At 42.9% G+C, this 20,542-nt stretch overlaps 2 protein-coding genes across 12 annotated transcripts in view; one reads left to right on the forward strand and one right to left on the reverse strand.

The window, feature by feature from the left end:
* The window catches only part of AP4S1 (adaptor related protein complex 4 subunit sigma 1), a 36,530-nt gene extending 29,877 nt beyond the window's left edge, over nt 1–6,653 (forward strand). For all 5 annotated transcript variants that reach the window (XM_054028094.1, XM_054028095.1, XM_054028098.1 and 2 more), the window contains one exon: nt 5,422–6,653. In XM_054028094.1, the coding sequence (XP_053884069.1) occupies nt 5,422–5,550 (129 nt within the window). In that variant the 3' untranslated portion in view covers nt 5,551–6,653. The remainder of the gene's footprint in view (nt 1–5,421) is intronic.
* Nucleotides 6,654–8,176: 1,523 nt separating this feature from the next.
* HECTD1 (HECT domain E3 ubiquitin protein ligase 1) overlaps nt 8,177–20,542 on the reverse strand; it is a 111,874-nt gene continuing 99,508 nt past the window's right edge. For all 7 annotated transcript variants that reach the window (XM_054028760.1, XM_054028763.1, XM_054028761.1 and 4 more), the window contains 8 exons: nt 15,939–16,140; nt 15,662–15,799; nt 14,256–14,863; nt 12,944–13,022; nt 12,745–12,838; nt 11,805–11,955; nt 10,429–10,573; nt 8,177–9,554 (listed from right to left, as the gene is read on the reverse strand). In XM_054028760.1, coding sequence (XP_053884735.1) covers nt 9,417–9,554; nt 10,429–10,573; nt 11,805–11,955; nt 12,745–12,838; nt 12,944–13,022; nt 14,256–14,863; nt 15,662–15,799; nt 15,939–16,140 — 1,555 coding nt within the window. In that variant the 3' untranslated portion in view covers nt 8,177–9,416. The remainder of the gene's footprint in view (nt 9,555–10,428; nt 10,574–11,804; nt 11,956–12,744; nt 12,839–12,943; nt 13,023–14,255; nt 14,864–15,661; nt 15,800–15,938; nt 16,141–20,542) is intronic.

Here is a 20,542-nt window from a genome sequence, read left to right on the forward strand (position 1 = left end):
CAACAACCACCTTTAGCCCAGTGGTTTAGGTCACTCACCCAGGATGTGGAGACCAGGGATCAAATTCCCACTCTGCCTGATATAGGGCAGGGACTTGAATTTGGGGGGTTGAGAGTGTCAGTGGTGCCTAAATGGTAGACTTAAGCACCTAAAGTAGCAATTAGGTGCTTCAGTCCCCCTTGTGAATCTAACCTGTGGTTGAAAATGAATGGCCATGAAGGAAATTTATGTTGTACATCAGTTACTTAAAGGCAAATTGTCTATCGCCTAAGCACTCAAGCTGTGGTCTGCAGATCACTTGCTAGTGCTCCTGGGAGAGCTGGTTGCTCATAAGGTGCTGGCTCCTCCTCATTGCCAATTTAGACCACATGTACCCATTCCCCTACCTTCAAATCAGAGAAAACCCTCCGATACTTTAAATGGTGCCACCTTGTGAAGGAGAAAATATTCTCTTTGATATGTACATTTGCACCCACATCTTGATGCGCCAGAGTTCAAAGCCAGATGGCAAGCATATCTGCTTATTTCACTGTTGCTGCATGGTAAAATGATAGGGGGGCAGAGGGAAAGCAAGATAACTTATTGTACTTACCTCATTTTAGTATGTGTGCCATAAGTACTCATGAATAGGATTAGAAAGTGCTACTATTGCAAGGTAACTTTTACAAGGGATTAATTTATGTGCAGTTTTACTAATAGGGCGTATGCCAGGTACACGAAGAAGAAAGGAAGATAGTAGCTCCTCTGTAGGGGCAGGTCTCCAAGTCACACCCTGCATAGCCCCTAGAGACCAACCTGAATATGTATCTACATACTTGGAATGGCCTTTTCTTCAACATGCAGGCTAGCAGGGACAGCAAATTTGTATAATTTTTGGTGGTGCCCAGAACAGGCCCAAGTCCCAACCCCTCCCCCCTTCACACACATATCCCTGCCTAAGGCTATGGGAGGGAGCTTGGGGGGCAGGCTCTGGGTACGGGAGGGATGTGGGATTTCTGGGGGAGTTTAGGTGCTGGGTGCGGGCTCTGGGCTAGGACGGGGTGCAGGAGGGTTGTGGTGCTGGGTGCAGGCTCTGGGCTGGGACAGAGGGTGGGGGTGCGGGGCTGGGCCAGGGATGAGGAATTTGGGTTGCAGGAGGCAGGCTGCCCCAGGGCTGGGCCAAAGAGGAGAACTCCCCCCAGCCCTCTCCTTGCCGGCAGCAGTGAGCTCCGGGGGAGCCCTCCCCAGCACGACACTCACCCAAGACCCCCCAAGCTGCTGCTCAGGAGGTCCAGCCAGGATAAGCACCCCCTACTTAGAGTCCTCCCCCGGCAGGCGCAGCAGCTTCCTGAGCCTGCCCCCAGTGCCACTCCCTTGTTGCCAGCAGCAACCAGTGAGGGAGCGCAGCCATCCGCTGCCCAGGGCAGGCAGCGACGCTCAGGGGAGGGGGCAAGCCAAGGCAGCAGGTAGGGCTGAGGGACACTCTGGGGGAGCCGTGCGGGGGTAACAGGCGAGGCTGGGGGAGAGACCCAGCCCCAAACATTTGTGGAGCTGGGCCCCCAGGGCCCTGAATTTGCTGGAAGCCAGGAACCACGGGCCCGTACAACTCGCCACCCCTGCAGGCTAGGGTACATGGAGCTCAGCACATATACCGACCTATTATTTATTATGAGTGTTTCAGATCAGCACATTATGGCCCAGATCCCCAAAGGTATTTAGGCTCCTGACTTCCATTGAAATCAGAGAGCTTTATTTATATGTTCAAATTAACAAAATTTCCCCTTCGCCCCAGGTTTTTTAAGTCTTTGAATGCATAGCTGTAGTCTTACTAATACACGGCTTTTACACAGACCTTTATGTGCAATAGAGCAGGAACCTCACTGGAAGTGGCCCTTTAGTAAAGCCTAAGCTGGATTTAGATGTCAAAGTACACACCTTGCCCAGCCTTTCCCCACACTAGTTGATCTGGTAGATTTACGTTCTTCTACTCTCCACACACGATTCATCCATAGGTTGAATGCTTTACACCCTGTGGTGTGGGTTTCTTGCCAAGCAGGAGGGGGGCAGCTGGTGTAGAAGAACTAGGAAGATGATGGACAGATGTCCCCACAGTGGCCTGGGTATAATCAGAATGAAATGTCTAAGTGTGTACACAGAAGGATGTAACAGCAGAGAACCGGCATTGTGAGACTTGCAGGAAAGGAGAAAAGAGCCAAGATTGCTCATTGTCTAAAGCTGAATGTTTGCCAAGAGCAGCCTGAGAAAAGGAGGTGGGGAGAATTGCAAAGGAAGGTTGGAGACTTACCAGAATCAAGGTGTGCAATCTCTCTGGAATGGTAACTGCTAGCCAAATTCAGGCTACAGGTGAGATAGCTGCTGTCGGAATGAGGGCTGAGTAGCTGTGGAATGTTGCCAGGGAGGGGCTAGCATGTTACAGGTGGAAAGATGAGACACCACTTCACTCCCTATAACAAAAATGAGCCTCTAGCCATTAAGTATGTTTTAGGTTTTTAAAAATGATAACTTAAAAGGGAAAGTCAATGCCATTAATTTTGAAACAAGCTGAAATGCTCCTGAAACTTAAAAGTGGCATTCTTCTTTAATGATATGCTATCTGCGAGTGAACTGCTACAAGGCACCTGGGGTTTGGGAAACGGATGGGTAATTCTCTCAGGTGATATACAAACACTTTCAGAAATTCATCACTGACCTCACTCTTTTTCAGGGAGGGTAATCCAGGGAAACTGGTCTAGAGAGTGAGAGGTCTCCTTCCTGTACCTGGTTTCACTTGGGATATTTTTCCCCATTAAATTTTAGGATCTAGGATGTGTGTGTGTGCGTCTTGCTATTTTAGAAAGATTGGATGGGCTTTTCTCATGAGAGTTCTATCAGACAGGGTAAATGGCCTGGCTTTGGTACAAAGCTAAAATTAAAAAAGCTTGTAGTGGCATTTTAGGACTATTCATGAAAGCTCTGTAGATTAATATCTGAATTTAACAGGCCCTCCTTCCTACATGTACAGCATTGCATCACAGTAGTTATGGTGAATGGGAACTTAATGGCTAATTCTATTTTCCATAAATTGTCAAATTATTGTACTCATGCTGTAACTGTTTCCACACTAAAATATTCCTTACAAGATAGTGAGATGTGTTTGAAAAGTATAATATGAAGAGCCAACTACAACACCTGTAGCCTGCAAGCTGCATAGGCTAAATTAAATGCAGAGGCCCAGATTTTAAAGATGTGTAAGCGTTGCTCCACTCACACTGCAAGACCTAAGTTACTTAGGGCTGGTCTATTATTTCTTAGCATATGCGCAACGTGCCTCAGGTGGCACATGACCAGGATTCATCACCAAATTTTGTCTGCTTGGATCATTAGCTTCCCCGGAGTGGAACTGGTACTGACGGGGAGTGTGACGTGAATGCTGATCCATGATCTCCTGGTCTACACTGGACATAGGCATAGCTGTGGGGGTGTGAAAAAATTCACACCCCTGAGAGACGTCACTATGCCAATCTAATCCCCAGTGTAAGCAGTGCCAGGTAGACAGAAGAATTCTTCCATCGCCCTCGCTACTGCCTCTAGGGGAGGTGAATTAACTTCAGCGGCAGCAGAATTCTTCCAATCACTATTGAGTATCTACACTGAAGCACTACAGCTATGCTGCTGTAGCATTTTTAGTATAGACATACCCTAAGTAGCTTCGAAAACTTGGGCCTGAACGAGTACTCTGACAGTGGAGTTCCACTAGTGTGAATGCAGAGTAATAGAACAAAATCTGACCATCTGTCTTTCTGAGCTCATGCCATACTATCAAATAACATTCGTGGCAAGCAAGTTCCGGGAGGCAGTAGTGAAGGTGCAAAAAACCAAACAAACAAACCCCACCATCCCCAAACTGTTGAAAGATGTGTTTGCAAATTGGAACGTGAAGTTTCTTTCTGGCTCCACTGCAATAAACAGAATCCCCAACATACAGCCAAGAACTACAAGGAGTGAAGCTGAAACTGTGATTGATCTGTAGAGCAGAGGGAAAGACTGAAAAGCAGCAACAGGTGGGGACAAGGCAGAAGAGAGGTTTAACTTCTTCCCCTGTAGATTGTACTGAATCAGGGAGACAGCCATGATACCTAGTCATTTTTTATGTCAATTTCTATTTAATAGAATAGAGATAAATAGGAAAACCAGGACATGTTTTACTTAGCCCCACTTTTCCCACATCACATTTGTTCAATGAATACTAGTGGGTATAGAACATATTTTTGCTGGTATAAAACTTGTCATTTATTTGCCAAGGCCAAAGCAGTTAAGATACGTTAATGGAGGAGTTTCATATAGCGCAAAAGGACACACATTTGTATAGCTTCAGATTTTTGCCTTTCAGCTGCCTCATTTCACTAGGCAAATCTTGAAGGCGCTAAGTACATTTAAAATCATTTTTAAAATGAAACCTTTATTAAATTCTACTCCTTAACAAAGGAGTGTAAATTAATGAAATCACTCTTAGCTATCCTCTGTGTAAATTACAATAGACTAATAGCATATCAGCTTATAAAACTAGACAAGTTTGAAATTTGATTTTTCCATTACACCAAATAAGTGATGTTAGGGAGAGGGGAAAAAAAAACCAAAATGGTCAGCCTTGAAAATGCTGGTGTCAGTCAGACGTGAACAGACTAAGAATTATCTTGTTTAATGGAAATGCAGTGTACATAGATGTGCTTTTAGGGTCTATCTCCACTGCAGCTGAGAGCATGCCTCCCAGCCCGGGCAGCCCTCCTGCGCTAGTTCTACTAGCACACAAACTAGCCATGTTTATGTATTCAGATGGCTAGCCTGGGCCGCCACCCATACTGCAACATCCACACTGCAACCACTATGCTAACTCAAGAACAGCTAGTGTGGCTGTCTGCACTAGCTGGGAGGCACTCTCCCAGGGGCAATGTAGACATATACTTAGCATTATTCATAGTCACATTCATGTTTGTAGTATCTTACTGATTGCATTTTGTATCTATGGTAAGCAGAAACTATTCTTTCCGTAAAATCCATCAACTGGCAGTGAACTCAAACAAGCCTATACTAAAAACTTTGTCCAGATAGTAATTGTTCAAATTAAGTTACGCTGTCAGTCCCTCATCTTCTCTAATACAGAGAGACAACTGCAGTTATCCGTTCCCACTGACACTTCGACATGTGACTAACAATAAAAAGGTGAAAAACATTACGTCTGACATGGGTATTATTGCTACTAAAATAAATTTAACCTAATCTCAAGGTGCAAATTTACAAATTCCCACACTTGTAAGTTTTAATCAGAGAAGAGGGTTGAGAACATGAAATGCTTAAGACAAAGGCAGGTAAGATTTTTCTCTGAATGAGTCTTCACTGTTCAATACTTGTAAATAAAAATTACTTAACTTCAAATGTTCCTAGATAATGTTCAACTTGGATAGAGTGCACATAATTTTGGATGAAATGGTGTTAAATGGCTGCATCGTGGAAACCAACAAGAATAGAATTCTTGCACCTCTATTTGTTCTTGACAAAATGGCAGAAAGTTAGAAAGAAACAAGCCTATTGAGGAACGTATTTTACAAAGGAATGTATTCTGAAAACCCCACAACATCTCTACAGCTATTTTCTGAGACTTCCTAAGGTGAAATCTTGCAGTATTTTCAACTTGCTGGAACATACTGAAGCAAAGAAATCTAATGCATATTCCCCTCTTTCTTTCTCCTCCAACCCCTGAACAAAATATGCCATGTCAACGTAAAGGTAAAAATTGGGAGGGGGAGGGACCAACAGGAACTTTTTCAAAGAGGCAAATGTCAGTTGACACAGCACTTGTCTTTCTAAAAAGTAACCATTTTGTTTTAGTATTTGTAATTCTGTTAGGGGAAAAATATTCATGAAGCCTTGTATGTCTGTGGCTATACATTACAGCTGTGCTGCTGTAGCGCTTGTAATGTAGCTACGCTGTTGTACTGTAGACATTTACTACAGCAACGGAAAGGGTTTTTCAGCTGCAGTAGTAAATCCACCTACTTGAGAGGTGGGACCTAGTTGTGTCTACACTGAAGTTTAGACTTAACTATATTGCACAGAGTATGATATTTTTCACAGCCCTGAGTGATGTAGCTAGAGCAACTTAAGTTTTAGGTATGAACCAGGCCTCACCTCATTCATTCAAAAAAAAAAAAAAAAAAAAAAAAAGGCTATAGGGATGGAGAAGATGAGTTAGAAAATATTAGTATAATTCCAAGTTGTTTCAGTTCTTGCTTTAATACTTTATACCATATTATCATTCAAATCTGTTTTCATAAGTATGTATCTTAAGCTCTTTAACTTCTGTACCGATATAAGCAATCTTCTACTAGGTCCAGTCTTCACAAGGACAGGTTTATCCTATATGCTTTTGTATAGAACCGAGTGTAAAGTTTGTGTTCACTCAAATACTACAGTGATGGCTGTAATAAAGGTTACTGAATACTATGGAAATTGTAACTAAACGATTTGGACACTTAATTCTGTTATGTTAATAAAAGGTTAATTGTTCTTTATCATACTCAAAAGGAAGTTGCTACTTTAGTAGTTTAATTTTCTTAGTGTAATGTTTTAGTATTTTGCTTATAAACTTGAAAATAAAGGTTCTCCTTTTCACATCAGTTTCTTGTTTGTAATATCCGTATTCTTTCACAACTGCCAGCTGGGGGAGCCCACAAAATTGTTAGTAATGGGATCACAATCACCACAGCTTTTCTTCCCCCAACCCTCAGCATACCATTAGGTGTTTTTCGCCGTATATTCACTGCTTGTCCAAGTCTTGAGTAAAATCTACAGAAGAGGTGCCTCGGATCTGTAAGTTTCCTAATACCGACCAAATGTACCCAAACTAATCTAAAAATCTTTAGGAGCAGCAGAAGAGAGCTCAATGACTGGTCTTTAAGTGAAATACTGTGACATGGACAACTGTCTGTCATCTTTCACAAAAGTCACTAAAGAACTCAATTGGTAATTACTTTCATTTTCTAATCACCTGCTACCGTAAACTAGGTTCAGACTGGTATTGAGAGGTGAAAACCTCCATATTTAAACTATCCATCTTCATTCCCTTTTAGACTATCATATTTAAGGTAGGTCCCATTGGTTCTTACACCAGACATCCATTTGGTTATGGTAAAAGTACAATCAGCTGCATAAAATTTTCATTCTAGCACCCTCTCTGTCAGGCAGTCTGACCCTAACTTACTTACTCCTGTCTCCATGCCACTGATTTTTGCCCTGGACTTGGTGAAAGGAGCTTCCAGGAGGCCTGCTGAACTGCCTCAGTACACCAGTGGGGCCTGCTCAACCATCTTGGCATGGAAGTTGCCCACACGCCAGCTGGGAGCTGGGTTCCTGTGGTCTGTGGTCTACTGTCTGGCTGCCATTTCTGAGAGGAAAGGAGGGGGAAGGAGAGGGGTTGTTCTTCAAACCCTCCTTAAAAAAATTGTCTTGGACTTGACTGCAGAACTGGAATTAATTTGCAAACTGGACACCATCAGATTAGGTCTGAATAAAGACTGGAAGTGGTTGGGTCATTACAAAACCTAAACCTAATTTCCCCAATACTAATTTCCCCCTACTGTTACTCACACCTTCTTGTGAACTGTCTGAAATGGGCCACTCTCATTACCACTTCAAAAGTTATTTTTCCTCCATTGGTATCCTGCTGTTAAGTGAATGTCTCATTAGACTGACCTCACACTTGGTAATAAATTTGTTAGTCTCCTCGTTAATTTTGAGGAAGAAGCCCTCTAAACCAATGAGGAAACAGTAAAAACAAAAACAAAAAACCTCTTAAAAATCCTGTGATAGCTCTTCTCCAAAAGGGAGTCCTAGAGTCTGCATGTGTGCTGGTTGGAGGCCTAGAATTCTGGGGGGGGTTCTTTTTGAAAGGCAATCCCAATCCCAGGCTCAGAGCACAGATCTGGTCTGTTTGCAGTTGTCCTGGAGATGGGAAACAGCCCATGCTGAAGACTGCTACATGGAGGGGACTGAGAAATATGCATTTTTGTTCTAAGCTATTGATTGTTTCAAGACACTTCTGGTAAAAGTGTAGTAACATCTTATTTACTTCATCTTTATAAGCAGTCACTGACCACAACAAAAAAATTATAATACATGGTTCAATCAAGACAGCCATTGCTCCCTCAAAAAAACTTTAATCAATTGCATGTTGTGGGGTGCAGTCATTCACTCTGATACAATATGCAACTTAGTATCCTTCATATCATGTCTGAAAAACAGCTGTAGTGCTGCATAGTGTCTACGGTATCTGCCAAGCTAGTTCTCAGAAAGCTACACTGCAAAACTCTGAACGCCCTGACTTAGCCAACAGACAAGCTAATGAACAGGTCACTTATTTGCTCTTATACCCCAATTTCTATTTTTCTTAAACTTAGAAAAATAAGCCAAATTTCTTCAAAAGTTAATGCTTTCAGAACACTTACATTTGACCAATTCAAAATAAAGATATCTAGTCTATGTACTCATATTTGAGGAGTATGAGAGAAATAGTCAGAGGAGACACTTTTGTACGCTGCAAACATTTTAATGATTATTGTTGAGCATACACATTGGAAATTTTTTTAAATTTCAAACTGCAACAAGTTAAATAAATGTTTATAATATACAAGGAAAGTACAACCAAAAGTAAAACTTGCTCTAAGTGTGCCTTGCACCAGGAACCAGTGTTTTGTTTTGTTTTTTAATAGCTTTATTGTTGAGCTGCACTAACACACTTAAGGATTTGATCTTTATAGCAGGGCATTTAAGAAATCAAAATATATTCCCAGTTGAAAGGAAAAAAAAAATTGTGCATGATTATATGCAAAAAACAAACACTCCCCCCCCCCCCAAAAAAAAGAAAAAGAAAAAACAACACTAGAATACTCCAATAGTGCAGGCACCATTAAAAAGAAAGAAAGAAAAAGCTTGTGATGCCCATTAACTCTAAGATTTAAGGAAGCAAGTTTTTGACCAGTTAGTTTAAAGCCAGCAAAACAGGGATCAGTGATGGCAACTGTAGTGTACAAGGTATTAAATGACAAACTTTACACAAATACACTTAGAAATTGATGTCGGTGAACACTGAAAATCTGCTCTTTGGAACAGTCAAAGAGAACCATCTTAATTTCCAGTCGTGCAAGCCCCTGAAGCATCACACAGTGTTCTGTGCCATTTACTTGCTGGCTGTGTAGTTACAGGGATTTGTTTTGTCATTAGCAGCTAACAAACTTTTTCCACGTATTCCTAAAGCCTCACAGGTGGAAAAAAGGTAAGTCTCATCAGAGCACAGCGTGGAGATCATATTTTCTGCACACAAACACAAGAGGCTTCACTAATATCATAAACAGTTTCTCATGTCCCATGTTGCACAGAGCAATTCAATTGAGATGAAAGCCTTTTTCCATAGTAGCAGCTAGCAGGCGCTCCCTCATAATCTCCTCAGAGGAATACTCAGGCAATTTAAGGTAATGCACACAGGTATTCACAGATGGATAACTTGCATCTGTAGCATCAACCTGAGAATAGGGAAGGATGAATATTATTTATGTACTGCTATAGTTTATTGTATTATACATATATGATAAAAATACATAAGTCCTTTCTCCTCTGTTGAATTTACAATCTACTTCATGCTAGAGTTGGCTGGGAATTTTTTCACAGATTTCTGCTGTTTTTGACAAATTCCAAATTGCCACAATTGAAACTTTTTGCAGAAACGTATCCATTTCAGTGTAACTCTCTTCGGAAAGGTTTCCCGGGTCCAGAAATGTGTAGTCAAACCCAGAGAGAGAGAGGAACCCACCCCAGAATACCAAATAGCCCAATGATTAGAGTACACATCTGGGATGTGGGAAATCCAGGTTCAAGTTCCTACTTTAAATCCGGCAAGAGCAAGGACTTGAACTTGAGTGTCCCACATATCGGGTGATTTCCTCACCCACTGGGCTACTGGATGTTCTGGGATGGTGCGCACGCTCGGTCTCTCTCTCAATTCTGATGAAAAATTTCAAAAGGTTTCAGTTTTGCCCCCAATGTAAAAAGGGAAAATATTTGAAATCTCTGAAAATTTTCACAAGATGGGAAAACTGCTTCCCACCCAGCTCTACTTCCTACATAAAACAGTGAGATGCCAAAGGATGGGTGTATCAATCAGAAAAAGGTTAGGAGAGATTGAAGTGTAATTAGTTTACATACACATTTCCTTAATTCCTTTTTATGAGAATATATATGAGAGTACAAGTCAGAGAAGAGCTGGAGTGGAGTTTGGCATTGAAAGGCTAACAGAAAATAGTGAGTGTTGATGTAAGGTTAACATTTATTTATGTGGCAGATGTAGTTTTTTGGTAAGCAAAAAGCTTAAAGTTGAGAGGTACCCTGAAGAGCCTATACCTTGCGCACAACAGTGAGCCGGGGGTGTAGGTTAGCCAGTCCTCCTGGTGGGAGTGTTGAACAGCCAGTAGTGAACTGGAGAAATGCTTTTCTTTCATCTGAAGACATACCACACAAAACTCTCACAAATCGAAGGAATCCAGGACTAAAAAAAAAAAAATTAAAAATATATGAACATCAACAAAATGTTTGTGATGAAGAAAATAGAATTTTGTAACTTGAGAAATTAAAACCAACGTCTTTACACAAACTTAAAGGGCAACTATTTGTTTAAAATATTCATACTGAATTAAGAAGATAGCATTTATACGAAAGAAAAAGATGAAAATTATATTTTTAAAAATTTCTTTGCCAGATGTTACATGGCAAAACCTACAGAGGGACATATCAATTCCCCATGTTAATTCTGGAGATGGAATTAACAGATCTCCATTTATTCCTTGTGTGTGAATTGGTAGCTAGGTAGAGTTCCAAGCCTGCTCTTAACAGAATCCACACATACTGGGCCTCGTCTCAGTTACACGAAGGGCCCTTTAAAATCATTTCACACCACCAGAGTGGTGCAAAGGGGCATTTGTGTAACTGAGAATTCAACCTTCAGTGTTCAAACATACCCACTTCCTGTGTTTTCACTTAATTGGTAACTCAAACAACTATTAAAACATAAGCCTCAGCCTAAAATTTCTCCCCCATGCTTTCCCTACAGACACCACTGTTTTAAACCCTGGTTCCCTACAAATAAAGAGACACTCCCACCTCCTTTATATCAATGATAGAGTTAATTAACTGCACTCTGACAATGCATTAGCAGTGCATCAGCCAGCATATGCTCATACTTGCAAACAGAATGGGTACACAGAAGACCCCTGCTACACAGCATCTTCAGTACTATAACACCAATACACCTAAGAAAAATTAATTTGTATTCTACTGCTCCAAAACCAACTGTGGGAGCTCACAAAACTGCACGGGTTCTTTCTAGCAGCCTTCCTTAATAGAAATAAAAATTTATTCCAGTATAATTCCCAAATAAACTACAATTTAAACATCATGTAAGTAAAAATAAAACCAAATTAATGTTATCTCTAAAAGTTTCTGTGGCAAGAAGTTAACATTGGGGTTCTATTAACCTACTCTTTTGAATGTCAATCTCATTTTTCTGTTTTTTCACCACCACCACCTCAAACTCCTCATCCAGAATTAAGACTATCGGAGAAATACAAAGGTTACATCCACTGCCATGTGTTTGTTCCACATGGTCTTCACGCTGATCAGCAGTCCCTCCAATTTAGAATCTTCATGTAAGGAATATATGGATGTTATCATTACACATATTTCTTAAGTGATGTTAAAACCAAGGTTAGACTAATAGGCACCTATCTCGTGTGTAGCCAAGTTTAGGTTCTGTGTAGTTGATGATATCCTCAGCTGCCCAAGACGGTGACTGATTTCCACAAAGAATCATCTGAACTTCCTCATGACTGAAGGAACTCAGCTTCTCCATTGGGAAGACTCGATTGAAACCATCTTAATTTATAAAGATACAAGTAAAAAAATCTAGTCACAAGAATGCATCCAAAATAATTTCAGCTTTTAAACATTTTAATCATTAAACTAGAACTAATATTTTTAAACTATGGTTCTTTAGCTAAGTCAAATGAAGAAATAGGATTACTATACTTAAAGCAAATGTTAGTAATGGCAGCAGCTTTACTAGTCAACACTATAGTCAGCCTGTCTGCATCAACTGTTTACTATGCCTTAACTCTCATTTTTATTTTTTAAAAATGAGTGTTTGGGTTAAATGGAGCAAATCATCTATTCTTTTAAACTAGTTGGTGCTTGGTTTAGAATTGGGATGTGTGTGTATATAACTATTTGATAGCAATAGCATGCACCACAATACTAAATGTCAGTGAGTTTAAAATGTGTTGGGGGGAGGGACAACTCAGTTGTTTGAGCATTGGCCTGCTAAACCCAGGGTTGTGAGTTCAATCCTTGAGGGGGGCCACTTAGGGATCTGAGGCAAAAATCAGTACTTGGTCCTGCTAGTGAAGGCAGAGGGCTGGACTCGATGACCCTTCGGGGTCCCTTCCAGCTCTATGAGATAGGTATATCTCCATAATTTATTTTCATTTTCTACACATATTAACGTTAGTAGTGGTGGTTAGGAACCAGAATTATTTTTCTACCATATGCAGTTTGTTTTTAAAACCATGGTTTTGCGTGACATTCTATACCACTGCATTAAATCAGAAGATCCTGAATGCCAACGTGTCCAGCTAAATTGTGAACATAATCTGCTATGGTTGTTACCTCTAAATGCATCCATCTGTTTCTGTATGCCAGTCTGCATGCAGAAGTCAAACATTAGCTCCACATACTCCTCTGCATTATCAATAGTTACCATCTATAAAGAAAATATACACGATATAAAAAAGAGTCAATGTTGCATTAAACATGATTGCTGAGATGGCATACTGTTAAAATCCCATAAGGGGGTTTGTTTTCTAACCTCATCTTCACCATTTGGCTTGAGATCCACAGCTGTAAAACCATATACTCTGGATGATGGGCAGAACTGGAAATTTAGACTGCAAAATAAGGACAGGTTTTAATAGATCATTCAAATCAGTGACTGCTTTTGCAGAAAATATTAGAGTTGTTATCTAAAAAAGGATAGCATCTCATCTTACTACTATGAAAACAGCTTGTGGATCATTTTATATAAGAATGTGAACGCTGACACCATATTAGAAAGCAATGCAATAGACTACATAATAAAAAATAGACTTTTTTCCAATGGATTTGTGTATTTACACATATAGTCCACTTCTTCCACTCTGCTTTGACAAGTGTCTAAAGTTTCGAACAGTTAAACATAAAATATCTTTATAATTAAATTTTGAAACCTTTTTTAGTAGGTCATCTTTTAGTTTAAAATCATACAACCAGGAACAAACATTCTCAATATTTCCAGGGATAATATCAGCGGTAGCATGAAGCCACTGAAGTTACTAGACATTTAGGCCTTGATCCTGCAACAGGCTCAGCATGGATGGACCCCTTTGTACTCATGCAACATCTCTGAAGTCAATGGGAATATGTGACAGTGCAGGGATCTGCATGTGTCACATCTGTGGCAGGACTGGAACCTTAATGGACTGATAATACAAATTCTACAGATCTCCAGACTCTTGTTTGTCACTGTTGTGGACTCTGCTTTCACACACAGAGCTGCCATGCTAATTTGTAATCATAGAGAACCAGTGTAAACCCAGTGGAGTCTGGGTTCCAAAAGAAAAAAATTAATATAAACAGCATATACTGGGTTTAAAGTTTTTAAACAACAACAAAACAACAACGGTATTACCAGTTCATGCCATGTAAAGGATGTTTCTAAAATACATCACAAATATGCTTGAGATGAAACAGAATATTTACTGTTTTATTTTCTTAGTAAAGGGCTTCACAAACTGTATCTGAACAAAGTTATGATTTCATCCAATAATGAAATGCAGCCTACTCTGAGGGTCCACATGGCAAACAATGCATGGTGCCCAGCAATCATTTAATATGGGAATGAAAAAACATTTTCAACCTGCCACTATGCAAGAATTTTAAGGATACAGAATGTAATTAACCAACCTGGGTTTTGCCAGAAAACTTGTGATAGCACCACTACTTTTAAATAAATATATCACTGGAGTCTTCAGAAATGAAACTGAAATTTGTATTTTATGAATGTACATATGGATATTAGTAATTCCACTAAGCAGAATTGTATGAATAAATGTATGTATAAATATAAAAATGAAATCTCTTACCCTAAATCCTCTATGCTAAGCGAAGGCCCGGAACCTGATGGGTTCTTCAGCATTAATTCCTGTAGTTTTGTGTTCTTTTCATCTTCTGAAAGACCTTTGTTACTTAAAATTTGACGTCTTTTAACTGCAAGGTCTTTAATATCTTTTAAAAATCTGGCTCTATGTGGGTTTACTAATTCAAAGTCCTCCCATGTTAAAATTCCATTAAACCAAGCAGGGGGTTTAGGTTTCGGTGGATCAAGGATAAATTCGGACTTGGAGTCTTCTTCAAAACTTCCTACTGACAGTGAATCATGTCCCTCTTCTGTAGAAGCCTCCGACTGACTTTCAGTGCAGTGCAAGTCTCTATCACCCCGAGACTCATAGATCAATTTACTCATATTACTTTTAATGTCACCCATACACATGAGTTTAAAGAAAGGTTTAGAAATGGGCAAATCCACCAGTCTGTTATCCTGAATGCATTTAGCCAAGAAAATTCCAAGGAAATGAAAGAGTTTGGTTATTCTTTCAAGTTCATCACTATCTTGTGGGAATGGTGCTGTGAAAAGTCCACACGATCTCTGTACATAGTATCCAGGGGGTTTTAATCCACCTCCAATATCAACCTGGATTTAAGGAAAAAAGGGGGAAAATGGTAGCTTTGTGCAAGATGAGTTTAAATATAGACACTGTGTTTATATTAGTCTATTATTTACCTTCTCAGAAGAAAAACATTTAATAAACATCCTTCAGTTTAACAAATGTGTAGAAGTGGTCTATTCAAATATAAAACACTTCCAAGTCCAATACAATTGTAGTTTTCATTTCAGTTCAAATGTAGATATAACACTCAATATTGTTGTTGTGGTATTTGTTAATATGCAGTAATCCAAATATATGTAGTAAAAGTAGAAGAGCAACCTGAATCCTACATTCACTCAGCTCAGATCATCAAACACACACACACACACCCTACATTAAAAGATAAAGTATGTAAGTCAAACACTCAATAATTAGAAAATGCCAGAATGGAGGGGCTAGAGCTTCTCATCAACAAAGCTGAGAATTTCTTAACATGGACAAAACAAATGTATTTTCCCTTAATCTTGTTCTCTGAAACAGCAGAGCCATTTTAGCTGAAATCTTCCAAAAAAATTTCAAACCAAGGTAGATCCCAGGCATAGAAAATTTCAGCCTATATGGTTAAAGTTTGGCATAGTTATTAGCAACAAAAAAAACCCAAAACAGTACTGTCATCATGTGAAGTGTCAGGCAACCTTGATAATAAGTGGTACTATACCAGGCTTGCCTATAATACATGGATTCAAGACTTTCAACAGCTGGTGAGAGTACCAGTGAGCTACTTTTATTACCATATAATATTTGTTTTCCTCTGAACAACCACAAGTAAAAATGATCCATACCTGACGTGATTCATCATCTGGAAAATCGTCATCACAAAGCCAAGTTCCCAGTTCTGTCCTCTGGAATTCTGCTGCCACCAGTGCATAGAACTCCAATGTAGGCCCCAGGCCTGTTCCTTCTTCTCCTAAAAATTCCACCTGAAATACACAATGAAAGTTAAGAATGAAAAGAAATATTAGAAAAAGAAAAGACTCAATGTTTGTCAGCTAATTATATCACTCAGCTGCCTTCCATAAAAGTGTTTTAAAACTACTCTGCTAAGGAGACATGTTTTACCTCTAGAACAGACTTTCGGTCCGCATGAATCTGCATGATATTTTCAGCCCATTCCATCAGGGATTCACCTCGTGGAACTTTCACTCTCTCGTGTTTGAGGCGTCCAACTCTGAATTCTCCTGGATCATCCCGTCGCACTGTACTTGTGGTCCTTGTCCGTTCAACAGTGGCCTCACGTCTGTTCTGTAGCCATACGATTGCTCTGGTAACAAAAAGAAATATAGATATTTCTTAAAATTGTGAGTTACTAACATATTTCTTTCATGGGAACCCTGATATAAGTGGATGTGCAAGACATGCTGTTAAGCCCTAAACGCTATGTTCTGTATTGATTTGTTACATTTCTAAATATTTTCAGAGGCACCTAGAATGTTTAGATACACACCTCTTGTTGTTTTATAAATTCAAATATGTAATAATTCATTTTGCATTAATATAATGCATCATCCTCAACTTCTGGTGTTAAATGAACAATATAGCAAAACACAACACTGATATATAATACCTGACCTGAGTGCATAAAAGACGGTTACTCACCATTGTAACTGTTGTTCTTCGAGATGTGTTGCTCATATCCATTCCATTAGGTGTGTGCGCGCCGCGTGCACGATCGTCGGAAGATTTTCTACCTTAGCAACACCGGCGGGTCGGCTGTGGAGCCCCCTAGAGTGGCGCCTTCATGGCGCTGAATATATACCCCAGCCGACCCGGCGCCCCCTCAGTTCCTTCTTGCCGGCTACTCCGACAGTGGGGACGGGGGGCGGGTTTGGAATGGATATGAGCAACACATCTCGAAGAACAACAGTTACAACGGTGAGTAACCGTCTTTTCTTCTTCGAGTGCTTGCTCATATCCATTCCATTAGGTGACTCCCAAGCCCAACTTAGGTGGTGGGGTCGGAGTGAGACATTGCTGTGTGCAAAACCGCTGATCCGAAAGCAGCATCGTCTCTGGACTGCTGCACTAGTGCATAGTGAGCTGTAAATGTGTGGACTGATGACCAAACCGCTGCTCTACAAATGTCCTGGATCGGAACTTGTGCCAGGAAAGCCGTCGAGGAAGCCTGGGCCCTCGTGGAGTGAGCGGTGAGGTGCGGTGCTGAGACCCCTGCCAGGTCATAGCAAGTCCGGATGCAAGACGTAATCCAGGAGGATAGGCGTTGTGAGGAGACCGGTGAGCCTTTCATTCGGTCGGCCACTGCAACGAAGAGTTGCGTCGTCTTTCTAAAGTGCTTTGTGCGGTCAATATAGAAGGCCAGGGCCCTTCGTACGTCCAGGGAATGCAAACGTTGATCCTGGCGAGTGGCATGTGGTTTGGGATGAAAGACCGGGAGAAAGATGTCCTGGTTGATATGAAAAGGAGAAACCACCTTAGGGAGAAAGGCAGGATGTGGACGAAGCTGCACTTTATCCTTATGGAAAACTGTATAAGGGGGCTCGGATGTAAGCGCCCTGAGTTCAGAAACGCGCCTTGCTGAGGTGATGGCTACAAGGAAGGCTGTCTTCCAGGATAGGTACAAAAGTGAACAGGTGGCCAGTGGCTCGAATGGAGGACCTGTGAGCTTGGAGAGAACCAGGTTGAGGTCCCACGTCTGAACGGGCTGACGTTGTTGTGGGTACATCCGGTCTAAGCCCTTGAGGAATCCAACGACCATCGGGTTAGAGAATACCGAGGACGCGAGTTCCCCTGGGTGAAAGGCCGATATAGCGGCCAGGTGAACTCTAATTGAAGATATCGCCAACCCCTGCTGTTTTAGGGAGAGGAGATATTCCAAAATGAGAGGAATGGGTGCCTGCAACGGGGACATGGCTCGTTGTTCGCACCAACAGGAGAACCGCTTCCACTTGGCCAGGTACGTGGTGCGTGTTGAGGGCTTCCTACTGCTCAGCAGAATCTGTTGGACAGAGTGCGAGCATTGCTGCTCTGCCTGGGTGAACCATGGAGCAGCCACGCCGTGAGGTGGAGTGATTGCAGGTCGGGGTGACGCAGCCGGCCGTGGTCCTGAGAGATGAGATCCGGACACAACGGAAGCGGGATCGGTGTCTGAACCGAGAGTTCCAACAGTGTGGTGTACCAATGTTGTCTCGGCCACGCTGGAGCGACCAGAATTACCTGTGCCTGGTCTCTGCGCAATTTGAGCAGTACCTTGTGGACCAGAGGAAACGGAGGGAAGGCATAAAACAGGTGGTCTTTCCAGGGAAGGAGAAACGCATCCGAGAGGGAGCCCGGAGCTCGACCTTGTAGGGAGCAGAACACGTGGCACTTCCTGTTGTCTCGAGATGCAAACAGGTCTATCTGGGGAAACCCCCACTTTTGGAAGATGGAATGTATGATGTCCGGACGGATAGACCACTCGTGCGTCTGGAAGGACCTGCTGAGTCGGTCCGCTAGAGTGTTCTGGACTCCAGGGAGGAACGATGCCGTGAGATGGATTGAGTGGGCGATGCAGAAGTCCCACAGGCGAATGGCCTCTTGGCATAGAATTGACGAACGTGCTCCTCCTTGCTTGTTGATGTAAAACATGGCCGTGGTGTTGTCGATGAGAACTAACACACATCGGCCACGTAGGAGGTTGAGAAATGCCTGGCACGCCAGGCGCACCGCCATCAGTTCCCGAACATTGATGTGCAGGGCTAGCTGGGGTGCAGTCCACAGGCCCTGGGTATGGTGTTCGTTGAGATGGGCGCCCCAACCCAGAGATGAAGCGTCTGTGACCAGGTGCAGAGAGGGTTGTGGGGCGTGAAATGGCATCCCCTCGCAGACCACATTGTGATCTAGCCACCAGGTGAGGGAGGTCAGGACCGAGATCGGGACCGTGACCACCATGTTCAGGGTGTCCCGATGTGGTCGATATATTGACGACACCCAGGTCTGGAGTGGGCGAAGCCGAAGTCTGGCATGCCTGGTTACGTACGTGCAGGAAGCCATGTGACCCAGCAGGGTAAGGCACGACCTCACCGTGGTAGTTGGGAACGCCTGGAGCCCTTGAATGAGGCTCGTGATGGTGCCAAATCGGTTGTCTGGCAGGATGGCTTGTGCACGTCTGGAGTCTAGAACTGCGCCTATGAATTCTATTCTCTGGGTAGGTTCTAGAGTGGATTTGTCCTTGTTGAGTAGGATGCCCAACTCGTTGAATGTGTGCACTATTATGTGGACGTGAGCTTGAACTTGCTCCTTGGTGCGACCGCGTACCAGCCAGTCGTCTAGGTACGGGAACACCTGTATCCCTTGCCGACGAAGGTACGCTGCCACGACAGCCATACATTTCGTGAACACTCTTGGGGCCGAGGATAGGCCGAAGGGAAGGACTGCAAATTGGTAGTGCACCGCGTTTACCACGAATCGCAGGAAGCGTCTGTGAGGTGGGTAAATTGAGATGTGAAAGTATGCGTCTTTCATGTCGAGGGCGGCGAACCAGTCTCCAGGATCGAGGGAAGGGATAATGGCCCCCAAAGAGACCATGCGGAACTTCAACTTTACTACGAATTTGTTGAGTCCGCGCAAGTCCAAGATGGGCCGCAGACCTCCTTTGGACTTGGGGATCAGGAAGTAACGGGAATAAAATCCCCTGCCCCTTAACTCTATCGGAACCTCCTCTATGGCCCCCATGGCCAGGAGCGTAGAAACCTCCTGTATAAGAAGTTGCTCGTGAGAAGGGTCCCTGAAGAGGGACGGGGAAGGGGGGTGGGAGGGGGGGATAGAAGAAAACTGGATAGCGTATCCCCTCTCCACCGTGCGGAGGACCCAACAGTCCGAAGTTATAAGGGACCAAGCGCGGTGGAAGTGGGAGAGACGATCCTGAAAGGAGGGGGCTGGATCCTGGGGGATGACTGGGGCGCCGTCCTCGACCGCACCTTCAAAAGTTCTGTCTAGGACCTGAAGGTGGTCTTGGTGGCCCCTGGTTCTGACCGGGTTGAGGGCCAGCCCTTCTCCTACCACCTCGCCCTCGCCTCCGGGCCGAGTCTTGTCTCTGACGAGGCGGGGGGGGGGGGGGTAGAAGCGCTGAGGCTGCGGCCTAAATGGTCTGCGCTGAGGGCCCACAACATGCATCCCCAGGGAGCGCATGATTGTTCTCGAGTCCTTGAGGCTCTGCAGGCGAGAGTCCGTCTTGTCTGAGAACAATCCATGTCCCTCAAAGGGCAGATCCTGTAGGGTTTGCTGCAGCTCCGGAGGCAAACCCGAAACCTGAAGCCAGGAGATCCTGCGCATAGCGATACCCGAAGCCAGGGTCCTCGCAGCTGAGTCTGCTATGTCCAAGGAGGCCTGCAAGGAGGTCCGAGCCACCTTCTTGCCCTCCTCTACCATGGCTCCAAACTCTTCCCTGGACTCCTGGGGAATCAACTCCTTAAACTTCCCCATAGAGTTCCAGGAGTTAAAATTGTAGCGGCTCAGTAGCGCCTGTTGGTTCGCCGCTCTAAGTTGCAGCCCTCCGGCTGAGTAAAACCTTACGGCCAAACAAATCGAGCCGCTTAGCCTCTTTTGATTTAGGCGCTGCAGCCTGCTGGCCGTGGCGCTCTCGTGCGTTCACTGATTCCACCACCAGTGAACACGGTTGGGGGTGGGTATACAAGTACCCGTAGTCCTTAGATGGGACAAAGTATTTC

This window comes from Malaclemys terrapin, chromosome 4, assembly GCF_027887155.1.
Source record: "Malaclemys terrapin pileata isolate rMalTer1 chromosome 4, rMalTer1.hap1, whole genome shotgun sequence".
In the NCBI taxonomy this organism is placed as follows: Eukaryota; Metazoa; Chordata; order Testudines; family Emydidae; genus Malaclemys; species Malaclemys terrapin.